This window comes from Antechinus flavipes, chromosome 6 (genome assembly GCF_016432865.1).
Source record: "Antechinus flavipes isolate AdamAnt ecotype Samford, QLD, Australia chromosome 6, AdamAnt_v2, whole genome shotgun sequence".
In the NCBI taxonomy this organism is placed as follows: Eukaryota; Metazoa; Chordata; class Mammalia; order Dasyuromorphia; family Dasyuridae; genus Antechinus; species Antechinus flavipes.
In genome coordinates, this window is record NC_067403.1 from 169,329,136 (window position 1) to 169,353,073 (window position 23,938).

Sequence of the window (23,938 nt, forward strand, 5' to 3'; positions counted from 1 at the left end):
AAAATTTAATCTACAAACACAGAACTCAAGAGAAGCAAAAAAAAGGAAATAGGGGGGAAAGAAAGATACACACACACACACACACACACACACATATGTATGTATGTATGTATGTATGTATGTATAACTTAAAGGTTAAATTATTTATATCCCTAGATGGGAAAATGATATCTATAACTCTTGAGAACTGTATTAGTTACTGGAACAGATATGGGGGGAATCGCATGGAGGGAAGGTGTGGTTATAAATGGAATCTGATATGAAGATATCAAAGAAAAAGACATTAAAGGGTAGAAAAGGGTCTGTACTGGAAAAAGAGGAAAGAATAAGTATAATGAGACAAATTAGATCATATGAAGAGTGCAAAAGACCTATTACAATAGAGGGAAAAAAGGGACGGGAATAAGCATTGTCTGAAGTTTGATCTCATCAGTTTTGGCTCTAACCTAACCATTCAGTTGGTTATAGAAATTTAAGGAATCCTATACAGAAATAAGAGGAGAAAGAAGAAATAAAAGGGAGGGGCAGAATAGAAGGGAGGACAGAAACACTAGGGAAAAAAGTAATAGAAGATAGGAAAGGGGGAGCTGGTAATCATAACTGTGAATGTGAATGGGATGAACTCTCCCATAAAATGAAAGCAAATAGAAAGTATATTAAAAAACAGAATCCTACAATATATTGTTTCCAAGAAACATATTTGACACAGACAGAAAGATACAGAGTAAATATAAAAGGCTGGAACAGAATTTATTAAACTTCAGTTGAAGTACAAAAAAGCAGGAATAGCAATTCAGATCTCAGATAAAGCAAAAGTAAAACTAGATCTTATTAAAAGACATAAGGAAGGAAAGTACATCTTGATAAAGGGTACTATAAACAATGAAGTAGTAATGATACCAAATGTATATGCACCAAGTGGTAGAGCAGCCAAATTCTTAAAGAAGATTTTAAGCCAGTTGTAGGAAGAAATAGACAGCAAAACTATACTAGTGGGGGAATCTCAACCTTCCTCTCTAAGAATCAGACAAACTTAACTACAAAATAAACAAGAAAGAGACTAGGAAGGTTAATAGAATACTAGAAAACCTGGATATGTTAGACCTCTGGAGAAAATAGAGTAGAGACAGAAAGAAATATACATTTTTTCTTAGCAACACATGGCACCTACACAAAAATTGACCATGTATTAGGAGATAAAAATCTCATGATCAAATACAGAAAAACAGAAATAGTAAATGCTTCCTTTTCAGACCACAATGCAATAAAAATTATATTCAATAAAGGGGAAGATAAAAATAGAGTAAAACCCAATTGGAGATTAAATAATCTAATTCTAAAAATGAATGGGTCAAACAACAAATCACAGAAACAATCCATAATTTTATTCAACAGAATGACAATAATGAGACAACATATCATCACCTATGGGATGTAGTCAGAGCAGTTTTTAGAGGAAATTATATATCTCTTAACAGCTATATGAATAGAATAGAAAAAGAAGAGATCAAGGAATTGGGCATGCAATCAAAAAAAAAACTGGAAAAAGAACAAAATCGAAACAATTAAATATCAAATTAGAAATTCTGAAATTCAAAGAAGAAATTATTATAATTGAAACTAAGAAAACAATTGAACTAATAATAAAACTAAGATTTGGTTTTATGGGGAAAAAAAACAACAAAATAGTCAAACATTTGGTTAATTTGATTAGAAAAAGAAAAGGAAAAAACCAAATCACCAGCATCAAAAATGAAAAGGATGAACACTGAAAAAGAAATTAAATAATAATTAGGAGCTATTTTGTTCAGCTATAGCAGCAAATCTGACAATCTAACTGAAATGGATGAATATTTTTAAAAATATAAATTGCCTAGATTAACAGAAGATGAAATAAATTATTTAAATAGTCCCATTTTAGAAAAAGACATCGAACAAGCCATTAATGAACTCTCTAAGGAAAAATCTCTAGGGCCAGATGGATTTACAAGTGAATTCTACCAAACATTTAAAGAACAATTAATTCCAATACTATTTAAAAACTATTTGAAAAAAATAGGTAAAGTAGGAGTCCTGTTGAATTCCTTCTATGAAAATGATAGTGATACCTAAACCAGGAAGAGTCAAAACAGAGAAAGAAAATTACAGACCAATCTCCTTAATGAATATTGATGCAAAAATTTTAAATGAAATATTAACAAAGAGATTATAAGCAGGATAATATACAATATATACAATGACCATGTGGGATTTCTACCAGAAATCAAGGGTGGATCAATAGCAGGAAAATTATTACTATAATTGACCATATCAATAACAAAACCAACAGAAATCATATGATAATCTCAAAAGATGGAGAAAAGGCTTTTGACAAAATATAGCACCCATTCCTATTAAAAACAATAGAGAGTATAACAATAAAGGAAGCTTTCCCTAAAATAATAAGCAATATCTATCTAAAATAAACATCAGGTTTTATTTGTAATAAAGAGAGAATGGGACACATTCCCAGTAAGATCAGAGGTGAAACAAGGATGCCCATTATCACCACTATTATTCAACATTGAAAGAAATGTTGGCTTTATCAATAACAAAATATCAAATAACAAAAAGAAATTAAACATTAGAATAGGCAATAAGGAACTAAAGCTATCACTCTTTTTTTTTTAATTTTATTTAATAATAACTTTATATTGACAGAATCCATGACAGGGTAATTTTTTTACAACATTATCCCTTGCACTCACTTCTGTTCTGATTTTTCCCCTTCCTCCCTCCATCCCCTCCCCTAGATGTCAAGCAGTCCTATATGTTAGATATGTTACAGTATATCCTAGATACAATGTATGTTTGCAGAACCAAACAGTTCTCTTGTTGCACAGGGAGAATTAGATTCAGAAGGTAAAAATAACCCGGGAAGAAAAACAAAAATGCAAATAGTTCACATTCGTTTCCCAGTGTTCTTTCTTTGGGTGTAGCTGCTTCTGTCCATCCTTGATCAATTGAAACTCAGTTAGGTCTCTTTGTCAAAGAAATCCACTTCCATCAGAATACATCCTCATACAATATCGTTGTCGAAGTGTATAATGATCTCCTGGTTCTGCTCATTTCACTTAGTATCAGTTCATGTAAGTCTCTCCAAGTCTCTCTGTATTCCTCCTGTTGGTCATTTCTTACAGAACAATAATATTCCATAACATTCATATACCACAATTTACCCAGCCATTCTCCAATTGATGGGCATCCTTTCATTTTCCAGCTTCTAGCCACTACAAACAGGGCTGCCACAAACATTTTGGCACATACAGGTCCCTTTCCCTTCTTTAGTATCTCTTTGGGGTATAAGCCCAGTAGTAACACTGCTGGATCAAAGAGTATGCACAGTTTGATAACTTTTTGGGCATAATTCCAGATTGCTCTCCAGAATGGTTGGATTCGTTTACAACTCTACCAACAATGCATCAGTGTCCCAGTTTTCCCGCATCCCCTCCAACATTCATTATTATTTTTTCCTGTCATCTTTGCCAATCTGACAGGTGTGTAGTGGTATCTCAGAGTTGTCTTAATTTGCATTTCTCTGATCAATAGTGATTTGAGCTATCACTCTTTGTAGATGATATGATGATATACTTAGAAAATGATAGAAAATTGGAACAATTCACAGCTTTAGCAAAGATGCAGGATACAAAATAAACCCCTACAAATCATCAGCATTTCTATTACTGACAAAGTTTATCTGCAAGAGATAGATATTTAGAATAACTGTAGACAAAATAAAATATTTGGGGGGGGGTCTATCTGCCAAGGTAAATCTAAGAACTATATGGACAAAATTATAAAACACTTTTCACCAAATAAAGTTAGATCTAAACAATTGAAAAAATATTAATTGCTCATGGATAGGCCAAGCTATTATAATAAAAATGACAATTCTGCCTAAATTGGTCTACTTGTTTGTTCAGTGCCATATCAATCAAACTGACAAAAAATTATTTTATAGAACTAGAAAAAATAATAACAAAATTCATCTGGAAGAACAAAAGGTCAAGAATATGAAGGGGATTAATTTTTTTAAATTACAAAGGAGGGCAACTTAGCAATAACAAACCTAAAACTATATTATAAAGCAGTAGTCATCAAAAACTATTTGGTACTGGCTAAGAGTGGTGGATCAGTGGAATAGATTAGATACATACAACACAATAATCAAGGCCTATAGTAATCTAGTATTTGATAACCCGCCCAAACTTCAACTTCTGGGGAAAAAACTCATTATTTGGCAAAATTTTCTGGGAAAATTGGAAAATAATATGTCAGAAACTTGGCATAGACCTACATTTCACACCCCATACCAAAAGAAGGTAAAAATGGGTACATGATTTGGGCATAAATGATGATACCATAAACAAATTAGGAGAGCAAGGGATAATTTACTATCAGATCTTTGTAGAGAGGAATTTATGACCAAAGAAGAACTAGAGAACATTATAAAAGGCAATTTTGATTACATTAAATTAAAAGGTTTTCGCACAAACAAAACCAATACAAACAAGATTAAAAAGAAAATATAAAACTGGGGGAAAAATCTTTATAGGCAGTGTTTCTGATAAAGGTCTCATTTCTAAAATATATAAAGCACTGTGTCAAATTTGTAAAAATACAAGTCATTATTGATTGATAAATGGTCAAAGAATATGAACAGATAATTTTCAGATAATGAAATTAAAGCCATCTATAGTCATATCAGAAAATGCTCTAAATCACTATTGATTAGAGAAATGAAAATTAAAACAACTCTGAGGTATCATGTCATACCTCTCAGATTACTAAGATGACAGGAAAAGATAATGATAAATGTTGGATGTAGGAAAACTGGGACACTAATACATTGTTGGTACAGTTGTGAAATGATCCAACAATTCTGGAAAGCAATCTGGAACTATGCCCCAAAAGTTATCAAACTGTGCATACTCTTTGACCCAGCAGTTCCCTTCCTGGGTCTGTAAATCCCAAGGAAATCACATGTGCAAAAGAGAGAAAAGGACCCACATGTGCAAAAATGTTTGTAGCAGTTCTTTTTGTGATAGCAAAGAATTAAAAAAAATTAGTAGATGTCCATCAATTGGAGAATGGGTGAATAAGCTATGGTATATGAAAATAACGAAATATTATTGTTCTATAAAAAAATGATGAACAAGGTGATTTTAGAAAGGCCTTTCTAAAGGCATGGAAAGATTTACGTGAACTAATGCTAAGTGATACAAGAAGAACCAGGAATACAGTATACATAATAATAGCAAAAATGTGCAATGATCAATTATGAAAGACTTGGTTCTTTTCAGTAGTTCAGTGATCCAAAGCAATCCCATTAGATTTTGGACAGATGCCATCTGCATATAGAAAAAGAACTATGCAGATTGAATGTAAATCAACACATGCCATGTTCACTTCTTTTTGTTTTTTTTTTTTGTTTTCTTCTTTTATGGTTTTTCCCTTTTGCTCTGATTTTTTTTTTCTCCCAACATGATTCATAAAGCAATGTGTATTAAAAATCAATATTTTTAAGTACATGATTTGACACACAGTATAGATTTTAGAAAGGACTTGAATCAAGATCTTCCTGTTTCCAAGGCTAGCCTTCCATCTACTACATCAAGGCTCCTTGTTCCTCTTATTTGTTTATAATGTTCCCTTTTATATCTAATTCACAAATTTATTTGTTTCTTATTGTGGTGTAGTGTGAAATATTGGTTTACACCTAAATTCTGCCACACTCCTTTGTATTTTTTCTATAACTTCTTATCCCAATAACAGAGTCTTTGGCTTTATGGAACACAAGTCTACTAGATGCATGGGGTTCATTGGCTGGCTCAAAGGATTAAAGACTCAGGCAACTGATATCACTTCCTAGCTGCCTGAGGAATGGCCATAGGAAGCTCTATGCACCCTTTCTGATGCTTGGCTGGTGGAACACAATGGACTACTCAAGCAAGGGAGTTTTGCCTAGCTGAAGTGGGAAGGGTGCACCTTGCTTAAGGGTGTACTCAATGTCTATTATTGTAGAATGCTCTTCTCTTGCTATGGCTAATTCATGACCTACTAACGTCAATGTCAAATCTGAACTACAAGGGCACTGAGTCAGCCTCTACTCCTAATAAAGTAGAATCATCCCTGTTTATCACATCAAGTCAACCTTAAAAAATAGATAAAATCTTGTGCCAGGGAATAACCCAAGTATCTATCCTCTCTGTTTACATTGGCTTGAAAAAGTTAATAATTAAAATGTTCTAAACTTTTCCCATCATTACCCTCTAGATATCTATTTGCATTTATATGACTTTATGTCCACTGGGTCCAAAGATGTTTCCCACCCCCATCTGTTTCTGCGTAGAGATTAATAATTGATTTGTTCACATCATATATGGAAAGTTCATTGGAAAAGACAACCAATTTTTGAGATAGAACCTCATAGAGGTAATGAGCCTTGTGACATCAACATGAATTCAAGTAGCATAAGAATAATGAAAGTCCTGGTTTTGCTGCTTTTTGTAACATTTATTCATGCTGATTACAGAGGTAAGATTCTTAAATCTGTGATTCTCTATTAGAAATCTTTTCTATGTACATATTCCATCATTTTTTTAAAAAATCAAAAACAAATTGCAATAGAGAGCTGTGGTTTTTCTCTTTTTCCGATAAGCACACCTAATGGTTGAATGGATTTTTAAATATTTAGAAGCTTTGAAATTAGGGTGTGGGCTTTATGTAAGACTTCAGAGGCAAAGTATCAAATTATAAGGTTTTTTCTCCCCCCTTATTTCTTTGACAATAGGGAATAGTGTCAAATGCATGGATTTTAACATGAAAATTAACACAGGTAGCTAACACAGTACTTATAATAGTTGTGTGTTTGCTCAGTCTCAAGTTGACATATTCATAGGTCCAGGGAAATGCTACATCTTTCCTTAAAAATTTCATGTTTCTGGGGGAGAAATAGAAAAAAAAAAGTGTAGCAGAGAATATGACCCAAAGATGACAGTGTTTTTTTTCAAACAACATTTTGTACCACCTTCAGCTGGGTTATTTTTCTGGAAAGCTAGATAATCTTTCTGGACAAAAAGATGAAGGCCATTTGAAAATCTGTTCAAACATCTGAAATCAGTTTGCAACTATTCCATAATTAGAATAGTTTAACTTGAGGAAGATCCAAGTTCAAATCCTGCCTTAGATATTTACTAATAGTGTAACCTTGGACAAATTGCTTAATTTTATTCAGGCTCAGTTTTCTAATCTGAAAAGTGGGTTCAATAATAGCACTTACCTTCTATGGTTGTTGTAAGAATAAAATGAGCTAAAGTGAGTTATATACCTTAAAACCTTAAAGTGCTATATACATGTTTGATACTGGTTATAATCAAAATTAAAATAATTGATGGCTTTGAACCAAAATAAAATTATTCATATATATGTATACATATGCATACATATTGAGAATACATTTTATACATTGCTTACCTTAAGTATACATATTATATATTACACATATACATTGAATATGTGTATTGTTTATAGCACATATATTCAGAATAGATTTTCAAGGATATCCTCATCTCTGGACTATTTCTAAATTTTTAGTAGAAATGATGCTGTTAAAAGAATGTAAAGGAAAAATTTTATTCTGATCGATAAAATTATTCTTGATTTCCCGTTGCCTTTTTATCATTTACTGAGAGATCTGCAGTCATCCTGATTTGTCAATTGTGAAATTATTTTCATATTCTTGCAAGGTTATTGAGTAGAACTTCAGAATCCATTTTAGGTAACTTTTTTCAAAATGAAATGTCAATTGAATTTGCCACAGGAGTCACCGATTAGTTCTTTAGCATTAAATTTAATTAGACAAATATTTGTTATGCACCTACTCTGGAAAGAGCACTGTGCTAGGGGCTGGAAAGGGACACAGTGAAAATTGAATTGGGGGGTGGGGAGGCTGTTCCTGACATCATGAAAGCTATAGTCTAGAAACAAGATATGCCCCTTCTCCAAATGTAATACAAGATAAAAGTTACTACAGAAAAAAAGATGGAGGCAAGGTGTCATGTGGTATCTGCTGTGAAACAAATGTAATTACAAAACTTGATCATTTGTACCTTTTCTGAAGATCCCAGAATCTGTTTACTTTTCGAGAGTTGTCACACCCAAGTCAAGGACCAGGAGTTACTTCAGATTGGAATGGCCCCCAAAACTCAAGAAATAGCCTAGAGATTGTAACTGCAGGTGAAGGATGCATCTACATAATGGAAGCTTCTTCAGCTACCTGCTGTTTCAATTTATAATTATTGATTTCATGCCAGGACATTTTAGTATCAATGTCAATGAATAAAACCAGAATATTCTATGATTCTAAGACGAATAGCAGAGTGGGTAGAGAGCTGGCCACAAAACCAGGTAGATCTGAATCAAGTGGCTCTGATATATACTGACTTCTTGAACACCTTATCTCTGTGTGTGAGGCAACTCTAAGGCTATATATTGCATAAAAGGAATAGATTTGCATAGGAAGAGAAACTTTGCTCACCAGATGTTCACTATAGCAAAGAAATCACAGACTAATTTCTATTCCTATTCAATACTAAATATTCCCAAAGATCTTGGAATAGGGGAGTGGGAATAGGGGAAGAGGGGAGAGGAGGGGAATTATCTTAAATAAGCAATACCTCTCTTTTCCTGTATTCTTGTTATCTTCCTGTCACCTCTTTTCTCAGTCTATTGCTGAATCTCCCTCCATATTTGTGATAGGAGCTAAATATGTTTTTGTGTGAGCAGGGAGTGAAACACTGGGGAATCTCAGTTAAGTAAGCAGTGTTGCAATGCAGATATGAGGATGGGGTTCGGTCCACAAGTCAGGACCATATCAAAAATCCTGTCTTTCTACTTACTTTTTCATTCCTCCATTTCCTTTCCCTTATTTTTAGCCTTCATATCCTCCCAATGACCCATACTAACCTTCTAGAAGCTGGGTAGATTATTGATTTCTTCCATATCTTAAGCATAAAAGGCCCACCTTGGCAGGAAATGTTTCAGAGAATACTGGTAAAGTTTCAACAATCTGCTGGGAACAATTTACTGCATCCTTGATTTGGTGACTGTAGGAAGAAAGAGGGAGTGTGAGTCTTTTGAATCCTTTTAACTTTCAATCTGTCAACAAGTCTTCATTAAGAATTTACTATGTATTTAAGCACTGTGTTAAGCCCTGGGGATACAAAGAGAGGCAAAAAGTAGACCACATTCCCCTAATAGGGGAAGGAACATGAAAATGACTAGTTATATACAGGATGTATTCAAAATATATTAAAGGGAATATATAAAGGAGAGGAACAATGACATTTAGATGGATAGGGGAGGAACTCAAGCAGAAGTAGAATTTGGACTGAGTCTTGAAAGCATCCAAGAAAGTGAAAGAGGCAGAAGTGTGAGGATAGAGGACATTCTGGGTTTGGGGCTTGATTATAAACATTCAGAGATAGAAAATGAAATGTTTTGTTGGAGCAAGTAGAAAGAAGCCAAAGTCATCAGATGGTAGAATGTGCAAAGGGTAGTAAAGTATAAGAAGACTAGAAAGGTAGGAAGGGATCAGATTTTGAAGAGTTTTAAATGCTAACCAGAGGAATTTATGCTTTATCTTGGAATTAGTAGGGAGGCAGCAGAATTCATTGAACAAAGGGATGACATAGTCATGCTTTAGAAAAATCAATTCTTAGTCTCTCTTTAGTTTTGCCATACATTTGTGCTTTATTTCATTCAAGTTTGAATCGTTGAAGAGTCCTAATATAGACAGGGCTCAGAATAGCAATCCTCCTCTTAAACGATGAATGTTTCCCAAGAATCTGTCTTGATCTCTCCATCTTTTCTTGATCCATACCTTCCCTTTTGATGATCTTATTGGCTGTCATTGGCCCAATTGTCTTTATGCAGATGACTCCCACCTTGATGCAGATGATTCCAGCTCTAGTATCTCTTGTGAGTTGTATTCCTGCATTTCCAACTAATTAGTTGTTAGATATTTTTTCCCAGATGTTCCTTGGCATCTCAAATGCATTGTATTCAAAACAGAATTAGTTACCTTTCCACCTAAACCTTCATCTAAACTTCTCTCTTTCTGTTAAGGCTACATAACTAGTTAATCCCAATTCTCGATTTTAAGGTCATACTTGAATCTTCATTTTCCTTCCCTCGTCATGTATAAATATTTGTTCCAAAGCTTGTTGATTCTCCATTTATAGCATCTCTAACATATATGCCCTTTCATTCATTATTACAATCACTTTAACTCAGACCCCATCATATCTTTTCTGGACTACTACAAAAATAGTTTTAATAATAATTACTGTATAATATTGCTACATTGTATAAGCTATATTGTATAATTCCAATAATACTTATAATAAAACATTACAATAATAATTCTCCTACTTACTTCATTTCTCCAATCTATATTCTACAAAGTTTTAATTCATAGGCTTTTCCCTGTCTTTCTACTTACTAAAAATCCCCATCTGTCCTAATTTCTTTAGAATAATGGACAAATTGGGCATTTAGTCTGAAGTCAGGAGGACCTGAGTTCAAATCTTACCTCAGACATTTAATACTTCTGAGCTGTGTGACCCTGGACAAATGACTTAACCCTAAATGCCTCAGGGGAAAAAAAAAGAACAATAGATAAATTCTCTGGCATTTAAAGATTTTTATCATCTGCTTCCACCCTAACTTTTTAGGCTTATAATGCAAACTGGCATGAATTTCTTCTTCATATAAATAGGTATTCCTCATTTTATTGCATTTTGCTTTATTTAGCTTCACAAATATTCCAATTTTTTTATTTTTTTATTTTTGCAAATTGAAGATTTGTGGCAACCCTGTATCAATCAAGTCTATTGGCACAGTTTTCTCCCAAGAGCATGTATTCATATTGTGTTGTGTCATATTTTGTTAATTCTCACAATACTGTCAACTTTTTCATTATTATTCTCTCTGTTATGGTGATCTGTGATCAGTAAAATATTTGATGTTACTATTATGATTGTTTTGGTGAACCAAAATATGTGCCCATATAAAACAGCAAACTTAATCAATAAATGTTATATATGTTCTGACTGCTCCACTGACCAGCCATTCCCCATTTCTCTCCCTCTCCTCAGGCATCGCTATTTCCTTAGGATATAACAAAATTGAAAAATATTACATAAACTTATTTGATAAAACAGCTTCAGGGTTTGAGGCGATTGAGTCCAATTTTGAAAAGAGTTCTTCTGTGGCTAAAATACAATCAAACAGCATGCTTTCTACAGAGAAATCTTTAATGAAAGGAAGTCGATCAATGGGGCAAACTTCATTGTTGTCCTATTGTAAAAATTGCCACAATCACTGCAACCTTTAGCAACTACCACCCCAATCAGTCATCAACCCTTAACAATGCGTCAAGACTATTCACCTGCATAAAGATTATGACTCACTGAAGGCTGGGATTATGGTTAGTATTTTTTAACAATGTTTTTAATTAAGGTATGTACAAATTTTAGACAATAGGCAATTATCTCAATAGAATGTAGGTTCCTTGATGTTAGGGAACATTAGATTTTTTTTCCCTCTTTATATTCTTCACACTCAGCACAGTGCCTTGCACATGTTGTTGTTCAGTTGTTTTATGATGGGTATCTAATTCTTCATGACTTCAGTTAGAGTTTTCTTGGTAACATACAGGAATAGTTTGCCATTCTCTTCTCTATCTCATTTCACAGATGATGAAACTGAGGCAAACATCATTAAGTGACTTACTCAAGGTCATATAGCTAGTAAGTTTGAGGAAGGATCTGAACTTGGGAAGATAAAATTTCGTGACTTTTCTAACCACTCTAACCACTGCTGCCCAGCTGCTCTCCTATACATAGAATGTGCTTTAAGATGTTCATTTTTTGATTGATAATGGTTATTGACTCAGTATGTTGGGATAAATCGTGTTACTCATTAAATTCATGATCAGGAGTACTGTGTGTGGCTATAAATCTTTGAAATATGACAGTTATTTCAAAGGTGATGGAAGCAATCCTGTTTTCCATAAGGAATAACTCAAATCAATGAGATACTTAGGAAACATCTCACTCTCTCCTCTTCCTCCACGTTCAAAAATATGCACTCAAATTTCTTCATAACATCTTTAGAGCTAGATGGAGCCCACTAAAATGTTATGATAGGGGCAGCTAAGTGGTGCAGTGGATAAACCACCAGCCCTGAAATCAGGAGGACCTAAGTTCAAATCGGATCTCAACTACTTAATGCATCCAAGCTATGTGACCCTGGGCAAGTCACTTAACCCCAATTGCCTCAGCCCCCCAAAACATGATATTAGAGTTTAAATGTGGTTGCTTCACTCTTCTTAATTGTAGAAAGACCTGGCTATTTTAAAAAATTGACTTTTTTTTCCCAATTGACTTTCTGGTTTTTTGTTCTCCTTCAGTTTCATTCTTAACTGCCCTTAATTTTTATTAACTAATGTGGTCTTTAGGATTTTTTGGTCTCCTTCTGGCTATTGTCATAGAATCATTTTAACTTCCCTATGAAATTATTATGATTGATATTGATATCCTCTTCACCATCACAATAGGAGAATTCATAAAACTGAGAGAAATTTTATATTTTTCACTTACTTGAGTTGCTATGGCCAAAGAATTCATCACCAAACGGTCAGTCTACTAATAATGAACTCTTACATACTCAATAAGACTAGTTCTAGAAAAGTAGATTTTGGCTATTGCTGGGACCATATTGGAAGCCTTTGTTTCATGGTAGAAACTGTCAGTGCTTGGAATTCACCTTTTTAACCTTTAAAATCTGATTTTCAGAATTTACCAAACATGCACTTACTTCCACATTTTTATAATATTTTATTAGGACAATATATAGAAGCATTGTATAGGGAATTATTAATGTAAGGACCACTGGTGAACAAGAAGACCTCTATAAGTAATATATTATCTTAGACACCATATTGAATACCTTTGCTGTAAGAGATCTCTGAGATGAGCCAACCCAAGTTTTGTTTAAGAGATTTCTCTAAAATAAGTAAAAGCAATGAAAGAGAATGTGAAAATTTGATACAATCTTCACTTGCCTGCATTGTGCACTTATCAAATTATTCTCAATCTATGTGTGTCTAGAGAGTCCCTTCCCTTATAAAGTACATTGGGCTATCAGTTACACCATAAAATAATTATTGTATATATATATATATATATATGTATATCTGTCCATATCAATTCTCTCTCCCTCTACCATTATGGGGGTAAAAAGAAGAAAACTTAGAATCATAGACTTAGATCTAGAAGAAACACCAAAATTTATCTAGTTATAACCCTCCTCATTTTATAGACAAGAACACTAAGGCCCATCAAGGCTAAATAACTTCTTCAAGATAATTTAAGCAATAAGGAGTTGAGTTAGAATTTGAAACCAGGTACTCTAATTCCAAATGAAGAATTATTTTTACCATTTCACCTGTCTAAAATGTGACAATGTATGTGATCTGCCCGTTTTCATATTTGTGTTTTCTTTTTTTTTTTTTTGTACCATTTGAAAAAAATTCAATGTAGTAATGGAAAAAATAAAAACTAAGAGTTAATCCCCATTGGACATTCCTCAGGCATGAATAGAGTATTTTACTTTTTCTAAGTGTTACAGGCATTGTTCATATATAATGAAATTATTATAAATCTCTTCTTGATCCCACTAAAGATGATGTCAGTGTTACAGAAGTAAGTATTTACTGAGTACTTACCACTTATTAAAAACATTGCCACTTAAAGGCAATGATTTTTTTTAAATGTTTCATTAAAAAAAAGATTTCTCAGTGCCCAAATGAATTAAATAAACATGGAGGAAAAACATATGCCAAATATGGTGGTACATGCCTATTGTTGAAGACCCTAAAGTTGCTTGAATTCTAGAGGACTGCATTGTAGTCTGAATCTAAACACACACACACACACACACACACACACACACACACACACACATACACACACACACACCAAAACCAAAACCAATAGAAAATCCCTGAAGGGGAATAATGGTTGCTTTCTACATTTAATATACCCAGCAGTGACAACCCTTATTCAAATGATTACCTTAGTCTTATTTAAAAACAATTTTACTCATTTAGTATTCTACAGAATATCTCTTTTTTAAAAGATGAATACAACATTTTGTTTTTCTGCAGCTCTTTTAAAATTCAATTTACAAATAAAGAATTCAGAGTATGTGCCCAAAACAGAGTTAAAAGGTAGTTATTAAAAAGCATAATGGGGTAGCTAGATGGTGCAGTGGATAGGGCACCAGCCCTGGAGTCAGGATAACCTGAGTTCAGATAATTAATGCTTACTAGCTAGCTGTGTAACCCCAGGCAAGTCACTTAACCCCAATTGCCTAAACCCTCCTCCCTACCCACCCAAAAAAGAAGAAGCATAAGCTGTGACTCTTACCTTTATGGAGGTTTTAGAGTCATTGAATTATTAGCTGTGGTCCCTACCTAAAAAAAGGTGAATAGTATTTTTCCCCAATGTTTCATTTATTTGTTTTATTTTACTTTTAATTTATGGAATAAAGCAAGCATTTCATAATGCTATACACTAAAGAGATGATTGTATGTGAAACTGCAAATCTGTGCACAACTTGCTTCTTCTTTCAGAGATGCAGCAAAAATCATCATGTAAATTTATTTTTTCTTCTCTCACTCCTCTGCTCTTGGTGTAGCAATGGATATCATTAGAAACAAAAAGGTACACACACATGTATACACACACACATACAATTATTCTATATTTATCTTTTCACATTTTTTGTTTTGTTCAATTTCTTCTTCTAAAATGGGGCTATTTAAATATTTTATTTCCTCTTCTGTTAATATGAACAATTTATACTTTTTGTAAACATTCATTTCACTTAGATTGACAGATTCATTGGCATACAGGTGGGCAAAATAGTTCCTAATTTTTGCTTTAATTTCCTCTTTATTAGTAGTGAATTCACCCTTTTCATTTTTTGATACTGGTAGTTTGGTTGTAGTTTGGTTTTCTTCTTTTTTCCTTGTTAAATTAAATTAACCAAAAGTTTATCTATTTGTCTTTTTCCCATAAAACCACCTGTTAGTATTATTTATTAGCTCAATTATTTATTAGCTTGATTTCAATTTTAATAATCCCTCATTTGATTTTCAGAGTTTTTAATTTAGTATTTAATTGGGGATTTTTTATTTTGTTCTTTTCACAACTTTTAAAATCACATGATCAATTCTTTTATCTGCTCTCTTTCTCTATTTTATTCATGTAAGTTTTTAGAGATATGTACATTTTCTTAAGTATTGTTTTAGCTGCATCTCATAAATCTCAGTATGTGGTTGAATTATTGTAATCCACTTTGATGAAATTATTGATTGGTTGTATGATTTCTTCTTTAGGATTAGAGTACTTAGTTTCAAATTAGTTTTTAGTCTATCATGACCCTTTATTAGATAAAATTCTAATTATACCATGATCTGAAAAGGATACATTTAATATTTCTGTCTTTCTGCATTTGATTGTGATGTTCTAATGCCTAACACATGATCAATTTTTTCATAGGTGCCATGTACCATTGAGAAAAAAAAAGTATATTCCTTTATATCCCATTTAATTTTTTCCAGAGGTTTATTATATCTAACTTTTGTAAAATTCTGTTTATCTTTTTAACTTCTTTATTATTTATTTTTGGTTAGATTGATCTAGTTGAGAGAGGAGATTAAGGTCCCCTACTAATTTTGCTGTCTATTTCTTCCTATATCACTTAACTTTTCCTCTAAAAATTTGGATGCTGCTCCACTTGGTGTGTGTGTGTGTGTGTGTGTGTGTGTCTGTGTGTGTGTGTGTGTGTGTGTGTGTGTGTGTTTAGTATTGATATTATTTCATTGTCCATGATATCTTTAGCAAGATTTTTTTTCCTTGTCTCTTTTAATTAGATCTATTTTTGCTTTTGCTTTGTCTGGGATCAGGATCACTGATTTTTTTATGTCATCTGAAACATAATATTCAGCTCCAGTCCCTTACTTTTACTCTGTATGTGTCTCTCTGCTTCAAATTTATTTCTTGTAAACAACATACTATAGGATTCTGTTTTTTAATCCACTGTTATTCTTTTTCATTTTAAGGGAGAGTTCATCAAGTTCACATTCACAACTATGATTACTGTTATTATAATTATATTGTTATATATAATAATAATAATTATTATTATTATAATTTCCCTCCTCACTAGTGTTTTGCTTCTGACCACCATCTCCCTCAATCTCCCCTATAGGATAAGATAGATTTCCCTACCCAAATAAGTGTGTATGTAATTCCCTCTTTGAGCCAAATGTGATGACAATGAGGTTCAAATATCACCTACTCTCTTCATTCTTTCTACTGTTATATATGCCTTTCATTTCTCTTTATGTGATATTATTTTTGTTTTGTTCAGAAACCCTGAGAATCTTCCCCTCCAAGATTTTTGTTTTGTTTTGTTTTGTTTTGTTTGTAACTAGATAAAAAAAAGGCTATTCTTTACCTCATTTCTTTTTTTACCTAGTCTTAATCATTAGATGGAATATTGCTTAAGTCAGACTGAGACCTGTTAAAGACCTTGGCTTAAAAAGAGCAAGCTCTCCTACTGTGTCCAGGGCCATCTCCTGTCATCCTAATCTATGACTTGCCATTAAACCCAAATGGCTCCAGAAGAGAGAGTAAGGCTTGCAACTTTTCAAAACTCACCCTCACTTAAATCCAACTTACTTGCATATCATGGATCATATCCCTCATCATAATTCTCTTCAAGAATGAAGGACAAACAACAATACAATACAATTTACCCGATTCTTCCTTCCATTTTCCTCTTCTCCCAGCACAATTTGTTTCACCCCTTAATTAACTTTTTTATCATCACATCACAGTCAGTCCATACACTCTATTTAAGTATATTCCTAACTGCCCTAACAGAGATACAGTTCTTAAGAATTAATAGTATTACCTTCCCATGCAGGGATATAAACAGTTTAACCTTATTGAATGTCATGTTTGCTTTTCTTTCCTGTTTAACTTTTTATGCTTCTCATGAGTTTTGTATCTGAAGATCAAAGCTTCTGTTCAACTCTGTTCTTTTCATCAGAAAAGTTTGAAAGTCCCCTATTTCATTGAATATCTAAATTTTCCCTTAAAATTTATACTCAGTTATGCTGGGTAGTTGATTTTTGACTATCATCCAAGTGCTTTTACCTTCTGGAATACCATATTCCAAGTATTCTAATTCTTTAATGGAGAAGCTGTTAAGTTTTGTGTAATCCTGGCTGTGTCTCCTTGATATTTGATTTTTTTCTAGCTGGCTGTAGTATTTTCTCCTTCACATGATAGTTTTGGAATTTGGCTTCAATATTCCTTGAAGTTTTCATTTGGGGATCTCTTTCAGGAGGTAATTGGGTGAATTCTTTCAGTGACTATTTTATCCTCTGGTAACTTTTACCTTCAAGGCAGTTTTCCTTGACCATTTCTTGAAAAACACTCTGCAGGCTCTTTTTTGAATGGCTTTCAGGTAATTCTCTCCTGAATTTATTTTTCAGATCAGTTATTTTTCCAAGGAAAATATTTTTCTATTTTTTTCATTCTGTTTATTTTGTTTTGATTTTTGATGTCATTAGCTTCCATTTGCTCAATTCTAATTTCTAAGGAATTATTTTATCCAGTTAGCTTTTGCATCTACTTTTCCATTTGGCCAATTCCACTTTTAGAAAAGTTGTTTTCTTCAGTGAATTTTTTCCTCATTTGGTCAATTCTATTTTTTAAAGACTTGTCTTCTTCAGTCAATTTTTGTGCTTCCTTTTTTAAGATGTTGTCTCTTTTTTCATAACTCATATCTTTCCCCAATTTTTCTTCTATCTCTCTCACTTGATTTTAAAATCCTTTTTGAGCTCTTTCAAGTGGAATTTTTGGACTGGAAACCAATTTATATCCCCCTTTGAAGTTTCATAAGTAGATATTTTGATTCTACTGTCCTCTTCTGATTTTGTGTTTTGATCTTTCCTGTTGTCACAGTAGCTTTCTGTGGTCAGGGCTCCCATTTTTTGTTGTTCCATTTTAAATGAACAACTGGAGTACAAGAGACACATTCCCAATCTTCTTGCACTGGGGGATAGGGACCTAGTTATTGGCTGTCTGTGTCAGGGTCCCTGGGACTGGTGGCTTGCCCACTGAACTAGGGTATCCCAGTCTGGTAGCACTTCTTGTGCTCTGGCATCTGGGTCTGGCAGTTTGCCTGTTGCATGGAGGTTGGAGGCCTCACAGCTGACTTGCTATGTGCCACTGGCCTGCTGAACCAGAGTCAAAGGCCAAGGCAGCCACCAAGGTTGCTGATCTGTGCTTTGATTAATAGCTTCCCACTGGCTTGCCCAGACACTGCCCAAGTGAGAATGACCTTTCCTGAAGTCTTCTAAATTATCTTGCATTGTAAAATCATTTCATTCCATCTTTTTTATAGATACTATCATTCCAGAATTCTATAGAGGCTTTATTTAATGTTGTTTCCAAGGCAAAGTAGAGAAAGTTCAAGTAACTTCCTGGATTTTCTCCACCCTCTTGGTTCCACTCTTCCCCTTTTCCATATTTATTTGTTTTTAAGATTTTTATTTTCAGTTCTAAGTAATCTCTCTCCCTTTGCCTCTCGCCCACTTATTGAGAAAGCAAAAAATTCAATATCAATTATATATATGAAGTCATGTAAAACATATTTCCAGATTAACCATGATGTGAAAAAATATACAAAAAAAAATTGAAAGAAAATTTGTTTCAGTGTCCACTTAAGTGTTAATCAATTCCTTCTCTGAAGGCAGATGGCATTTTTTTTCAATCATGAGCCATGTGAATTTCTTTCTAAGTACAATAATGTTAAGTACTATTCTTCAGATGATTGACAAGATTCCTAATTTTTCCCATTAGTTTAAAGTTTCATCAAATTCTTAGCTTCTTGTGAACAGTAACATTTTTTAATCTTTCTTTTTTACCCCAACACTTAACACCGAAAGAAGAATAAATGGTAGAAGTAATAAATGTATATTGCCTTAAAACTTATGATTGATTGGTTGATATATTTTCTTATTTAAAATCTCAGAAGATAATTTATCTCTTAATTTAATTGAGATGGGATGATTTGGTTGATTTACTCCATCAATCTTTCTTTCTTGCATTTTTCCCTTCAGTTTTAATATTTGCCATCTTCAGTAAAGCATGAAAAGAGTTTCTATAAATAGTTTTGCACTTGTAGTTCCTTTCCTTTTTTTTAATGACCTCTTTGGTATACAGACTTAGGTGTTGCTGGGTCAAATGGTATGCATAATTTGATTATCTTTTGAGAATAATTTCAAATTACTCTCCAGAATGGTTCACAATTCCATAAATAGTACACTAATGTCCCAATTTTTCCACATGCTTTTCAACATTTATCACTTTTCTTTTCTGTCATATTGACTAATCTGATAGATGAGAAAGGATATCTTAAAGTTGTTTTAACTTGCAGTTCTTCAGTCAAAAGTCATATGCCTATAGATAACTTTGATTTCTTCATTTGAAAACTGCCTGTTCAGATCCTTTGACCATTTATCAATTACTGAATTCTTTGTATTCTTGTAAACTTCATTTAGTTCTCCATATATTTGAGAAATGAGGTTTTTATCAGGGAAACTTGCTATAAAGATTGTTACCCAGCTTTCCGATTTCTTTTTAATCTTGGTGGCATTTGGTTTTTTTGGTACAACGTGTAATATTTTCTCTAAAATATAATGTTGTCTGTTGAGGTTTTCTTGGGTCTCTGGGGGTTTTGGGAGCAGACTTCATTTCAGTTCAGAAATCACTACATGAGTAGCCAGGGGTTAAAGTCCAAATCCTTTATGTCTCTTTTAAAGTCTTGTCTCCTTTCCTGGGCCCCGGTTAGCTTTCTAAGAGACCTATCTCTCTCCTTGATTCCAAGAGCTTGAGCTCCTGCCTCCTTCTCTGCCCCCTGAATCTCTCTGAATCCAAAGGTTTGTGCTTCAGCCTGCAGCCATCACAAAGGTGGATGATGGAATGAATCTGTCTCAGCCTCCAAGAGCTTCTAGTGTGCTTGTCCTTTTTTGGTCCTGAGAGCTTCTAGCTTATATCTTCTACACTGAGTATACACCAATCATTATATGCCTAGGAAACCATTATTTGTTGTAGGATTAAATCAATGCTAAACTAGATTTAACCATTGTCTCCTTGATTCCATTTAGTACCTTATTTCAAGTTCTGGCCCATAACATCTCCTTGTAGGCTTAAATCAATCATACTGATCTATGCTAAATTAGATAACTAGTGTCTTTATCAATTCCACTGATTCCATTAGTACCTTGTAAGAATCCCTTGTTTTAAATTCAGAGTTCTGGCCCATAACACAAAAACTTTTTTTTAATTTAATATAATCAAAAATATTCTATTTTGCATTTTGTAATTCCCTGTATCTCTTGTATAATCATGACTTTTTTTTTCCTTCCCATAAATCTGACATGTGGACTATTCCTTGTTCTTCTAATTTGCTTGTGATATCTAATATTCTATTTGTCTCCTTAGTTTCCTTATATTTTTTTGAGTGGATTTATCAAATTCTGAGAAGTGACAGTTAAGGTTCTCTACTGGTATAGGGTTTTTCTGTTTATTTCTTCCATAATACACTTAACTTCTCCTTTAAGATTTTTGAATGCTGTACTACTTGGTACATATATGTTTATTATTGCTATTGCTTTATTGTCTATGGTAACTTAGCATTTAGTTTTCTTCCTTATTTAATTAGGTCTATTTTTGCTTTTACTTTATCTGAGATCAGAATTGCTACCTCTGCTTGACTTCAATTAAAGCATAATAGATTTTGCTCCAATATTGCATGATTTTTACTGTGTTGTCTCTCTGCTTTAAGTATGCTTTTTGTAAAACAATACAAAACAAACACACATAATATAGGATTGTGGTTTTTGATCTACTGTGCTCTCCACTTTAATTTTATGGAAGAGTTCATCCCATTCACAGTCACTGTTATGAATACTGTGTGCACTTCCCTCCATCCTATTCTTTCTCTTGTTTGTCTTTTCTCTCCTTTCACCCTTTCTCTCCTCAACAGTGGTTGGTTTCTGTCTGTGACCTCCCTTGATCTGTCTTCTCTTCTGTCAGTCTCTCCCCCTGCCATTTATTTACTCTCCTTCCCTCCTACTTCCCTGTCAGGTAAGATAGATTTCTATATTCAACTAATTATGTATATTTTTCCCTCTTTAAGTCAATATTGACAAGAGTAAGGTCCAAGTGATACTTGTTGCCCACTCTCCCATCTTTCTCTCCACTATAATAAAGTCTTTAGTGCCTCTTCATGTAAAAAAATTTACACAATTCTACTTCTTCATTCTCTCTGTATAGTACTTATATCTGTACACTGCACTTATGTCTTGATTTTTTATGCCATTCCCTCAAATTCACCTTACCCTCTATGTATATTCATTTTAGTTATATTGCTAGTGATAAGATTTTTAAGAATTGTATGTATCATCTTCCCAAGTATGGATGTAAACTGTTTAGCTATATTGAATCCTTATGTTTCTTTGTCTCTTTTTACCTGGTTATGCTCTTCTTGGGTCTTGATATTGGAGGTCAAATTCTTGGTTTGGTTCTGGTCTTTTACTTATAAAAGCTTGAAATTCTTCTATATCATTGGATGACCATTTTTTTTTTGCCTTGATGTATAACATTTAATTTCCAGGTAAATGATTCTTGGATGTAGTCTCAGCTCCCTTGCTTTCTGGAATGTCATATTCCATGATCTCTGATTCTTTGATGTTGCATCTGCCAAGTCCAGTATAATCCTGATTATGACTCTCTGATATTGGAATGGTTTCCTTCTGGCCACTTCCTTGACTTCATAGCATATTTGGCAATAATATTCATTGGAGTTTTAATATTGGAATTGCCTTCCTGAAGTAATCAGCAGATTATTTCAATGCCTATTTTGTGGGTTTCAAAATATTAAGACAGTTTTTCTTAATAATTTCTTGAAAGATCCCATACAGGTCTTTTTGATTATGGCTTTCAGGTAGTCCAATAATGCTGATGTTGTCTCTCCAGAATCTATTTTCCAGATTCGTTGTTTATTTGTTTTTTCCCATGAGGTATTTTATATTTTCTTTCACTTTTTCATTCTTTTGATTTTGTTTAATTGATTCTTAATATGTCATGGAGTCATTAGCTACCACTTGCTCAATTATAACTTTTAAGATGTTTCTTTGATTAGTTTTTGTGCTTTCTTTTCCATTTGACTAGTTGTACCTTTTACAGAGTCTCCCCTCCCCACAGTGGGGATCTCCTTTTCATTTGACCAACTCTCCTTTTTAAGCAATTTTCTAAGCTATTGACTTTTTTTCATAATTCTCTTGCATCATCCTCATTTCTTTCCCCACTTTTCTACTACCCCTCTTATATGATTTTTGAGCTCTTCCATGAGTTCTTTCTAGGTTTGAGACTACTTTTCATTTTCCTTTGAAGTATTGCCCATAGGACAACAATACTCTCTTCTGAGTTTGCATCTTAGTCTTTCCTATCCCCATAATAATGTTCTATGATCAGCTTCTTTTTTCCTGTTCTTTTTTTACTTATCTTTTTTTGGGAGGGGGGTTCCTTTCTTTTAAATGTAAGCTCTGCTAACAGAGTAAAAGGCTTCTTCTGTGAGTACTGCCAAGTCCTGTTTATTTACCTGGTGCTGCACTGATGTTGTCCTGAGATCCATGAGGGACTCTCATGTCTGCTGCTGTGCTGTAGAGTGGAATGGTGCTGCTGGAGGCTGTAGAAGTCTAGCAATTTACCTGTGGTACTAGTGGGAGTGATTGGCATATGGTATGGCCCCGGTGGGGTGTTTCTGTGTTTCCAAGGGCTACACTGAAGCATGTGGTTGTCTGGCAGCTGGAGGATGTCTATCTGCCCTGAGCTGTGCCAATGCATGTGGTGGTCTGGCCTCCAGAAGATGCCTGTCTATTTGAGGTCTGCACTGAGCACACAAAGACCTGACCCCTGGAGGATGCTCGCCTACCCCAAGGCTATGCTAAGACATATGGTGGCTCAAAGTTGGAATCCACTACCTGCTCTGCCATACCAAGGCCTGGGGGGAGGAGGTTCCTGTTGTTGGTGTTTGTTTGCTTCACTACACTGGGGCTTAAGATCCCTTCTTCTCTCATGAAGATTGTAGAGATTCCCACAGTCACCTCTGCCTAATGACCCAAGAGCCTACACCCACAACATTGCCTCCAAGAATGGACATACACTCTTACTGTCCAGGCACCTACAATTAGGAACAGAAGCACAGGTAAAGAGGCATCCAGAGATCCAGGCTCAAGCTTCCCTAGATGAACCCTTCTTACTCAAGGCGTATCAGAGGAGACACCCTTCCAGGATTAGCCTCAAATATAATGGCACAATCCCCAAATTGAGGAGACAGAGACAGAGACAGAGACAGAGAGAAACACACAGGCAGAGACAGATACACAGAGAGAGACAGAGACAGAAACAGAAAGAGAAACAGACACAGAGAGACAGAGACAGAGAGACAGAGAGGAAAACAGAGAGACACAAAGAAAGAGACAGAGACAGAAACAGAAACAGAGAGGAAAACAGAGAATCACACAGAGAGAGACAGAGACTGAAAAAGAAACAGATACAGAGAGACAGAGACAGAGAGGAAGACAGAGAGACACCCAAAGAGAGACAGAGACAGAGAGAGAAACAGACACAGAGAGACAGAGACAGAGAGGAAAACAGGAGACACACAGAGAGAGAGATAGAGA

General features: G+C 34.1%; 1 protein-coding gene across 1 annotated transcript in view; it reads left to right on the forward strand.

Moving 5' to 3' along the window:
• Nucleotides 1-6,464: 6,464 nt before the first annotated feature.
• Nucleotides 6,465-23,938, forward strand: part of GC (GC vitamin D binding protein) — a 53,586-nt gene continuing 36,112 nt past the window's right edge. Inside the window, exon 1 of the mRNA XM_051964747.1 lies at nucleotides 6,465-6,576. Within this exon, the coding sequence (XP_051820707.1) occupies nucleotides 6,498-6,576 (79 nt within the window). The 5' untranslated portion in view covers nucleotides 6,465-6,497. The remainder of the gene's footprint in view (nucleotides 6,577-23,938) is intronic.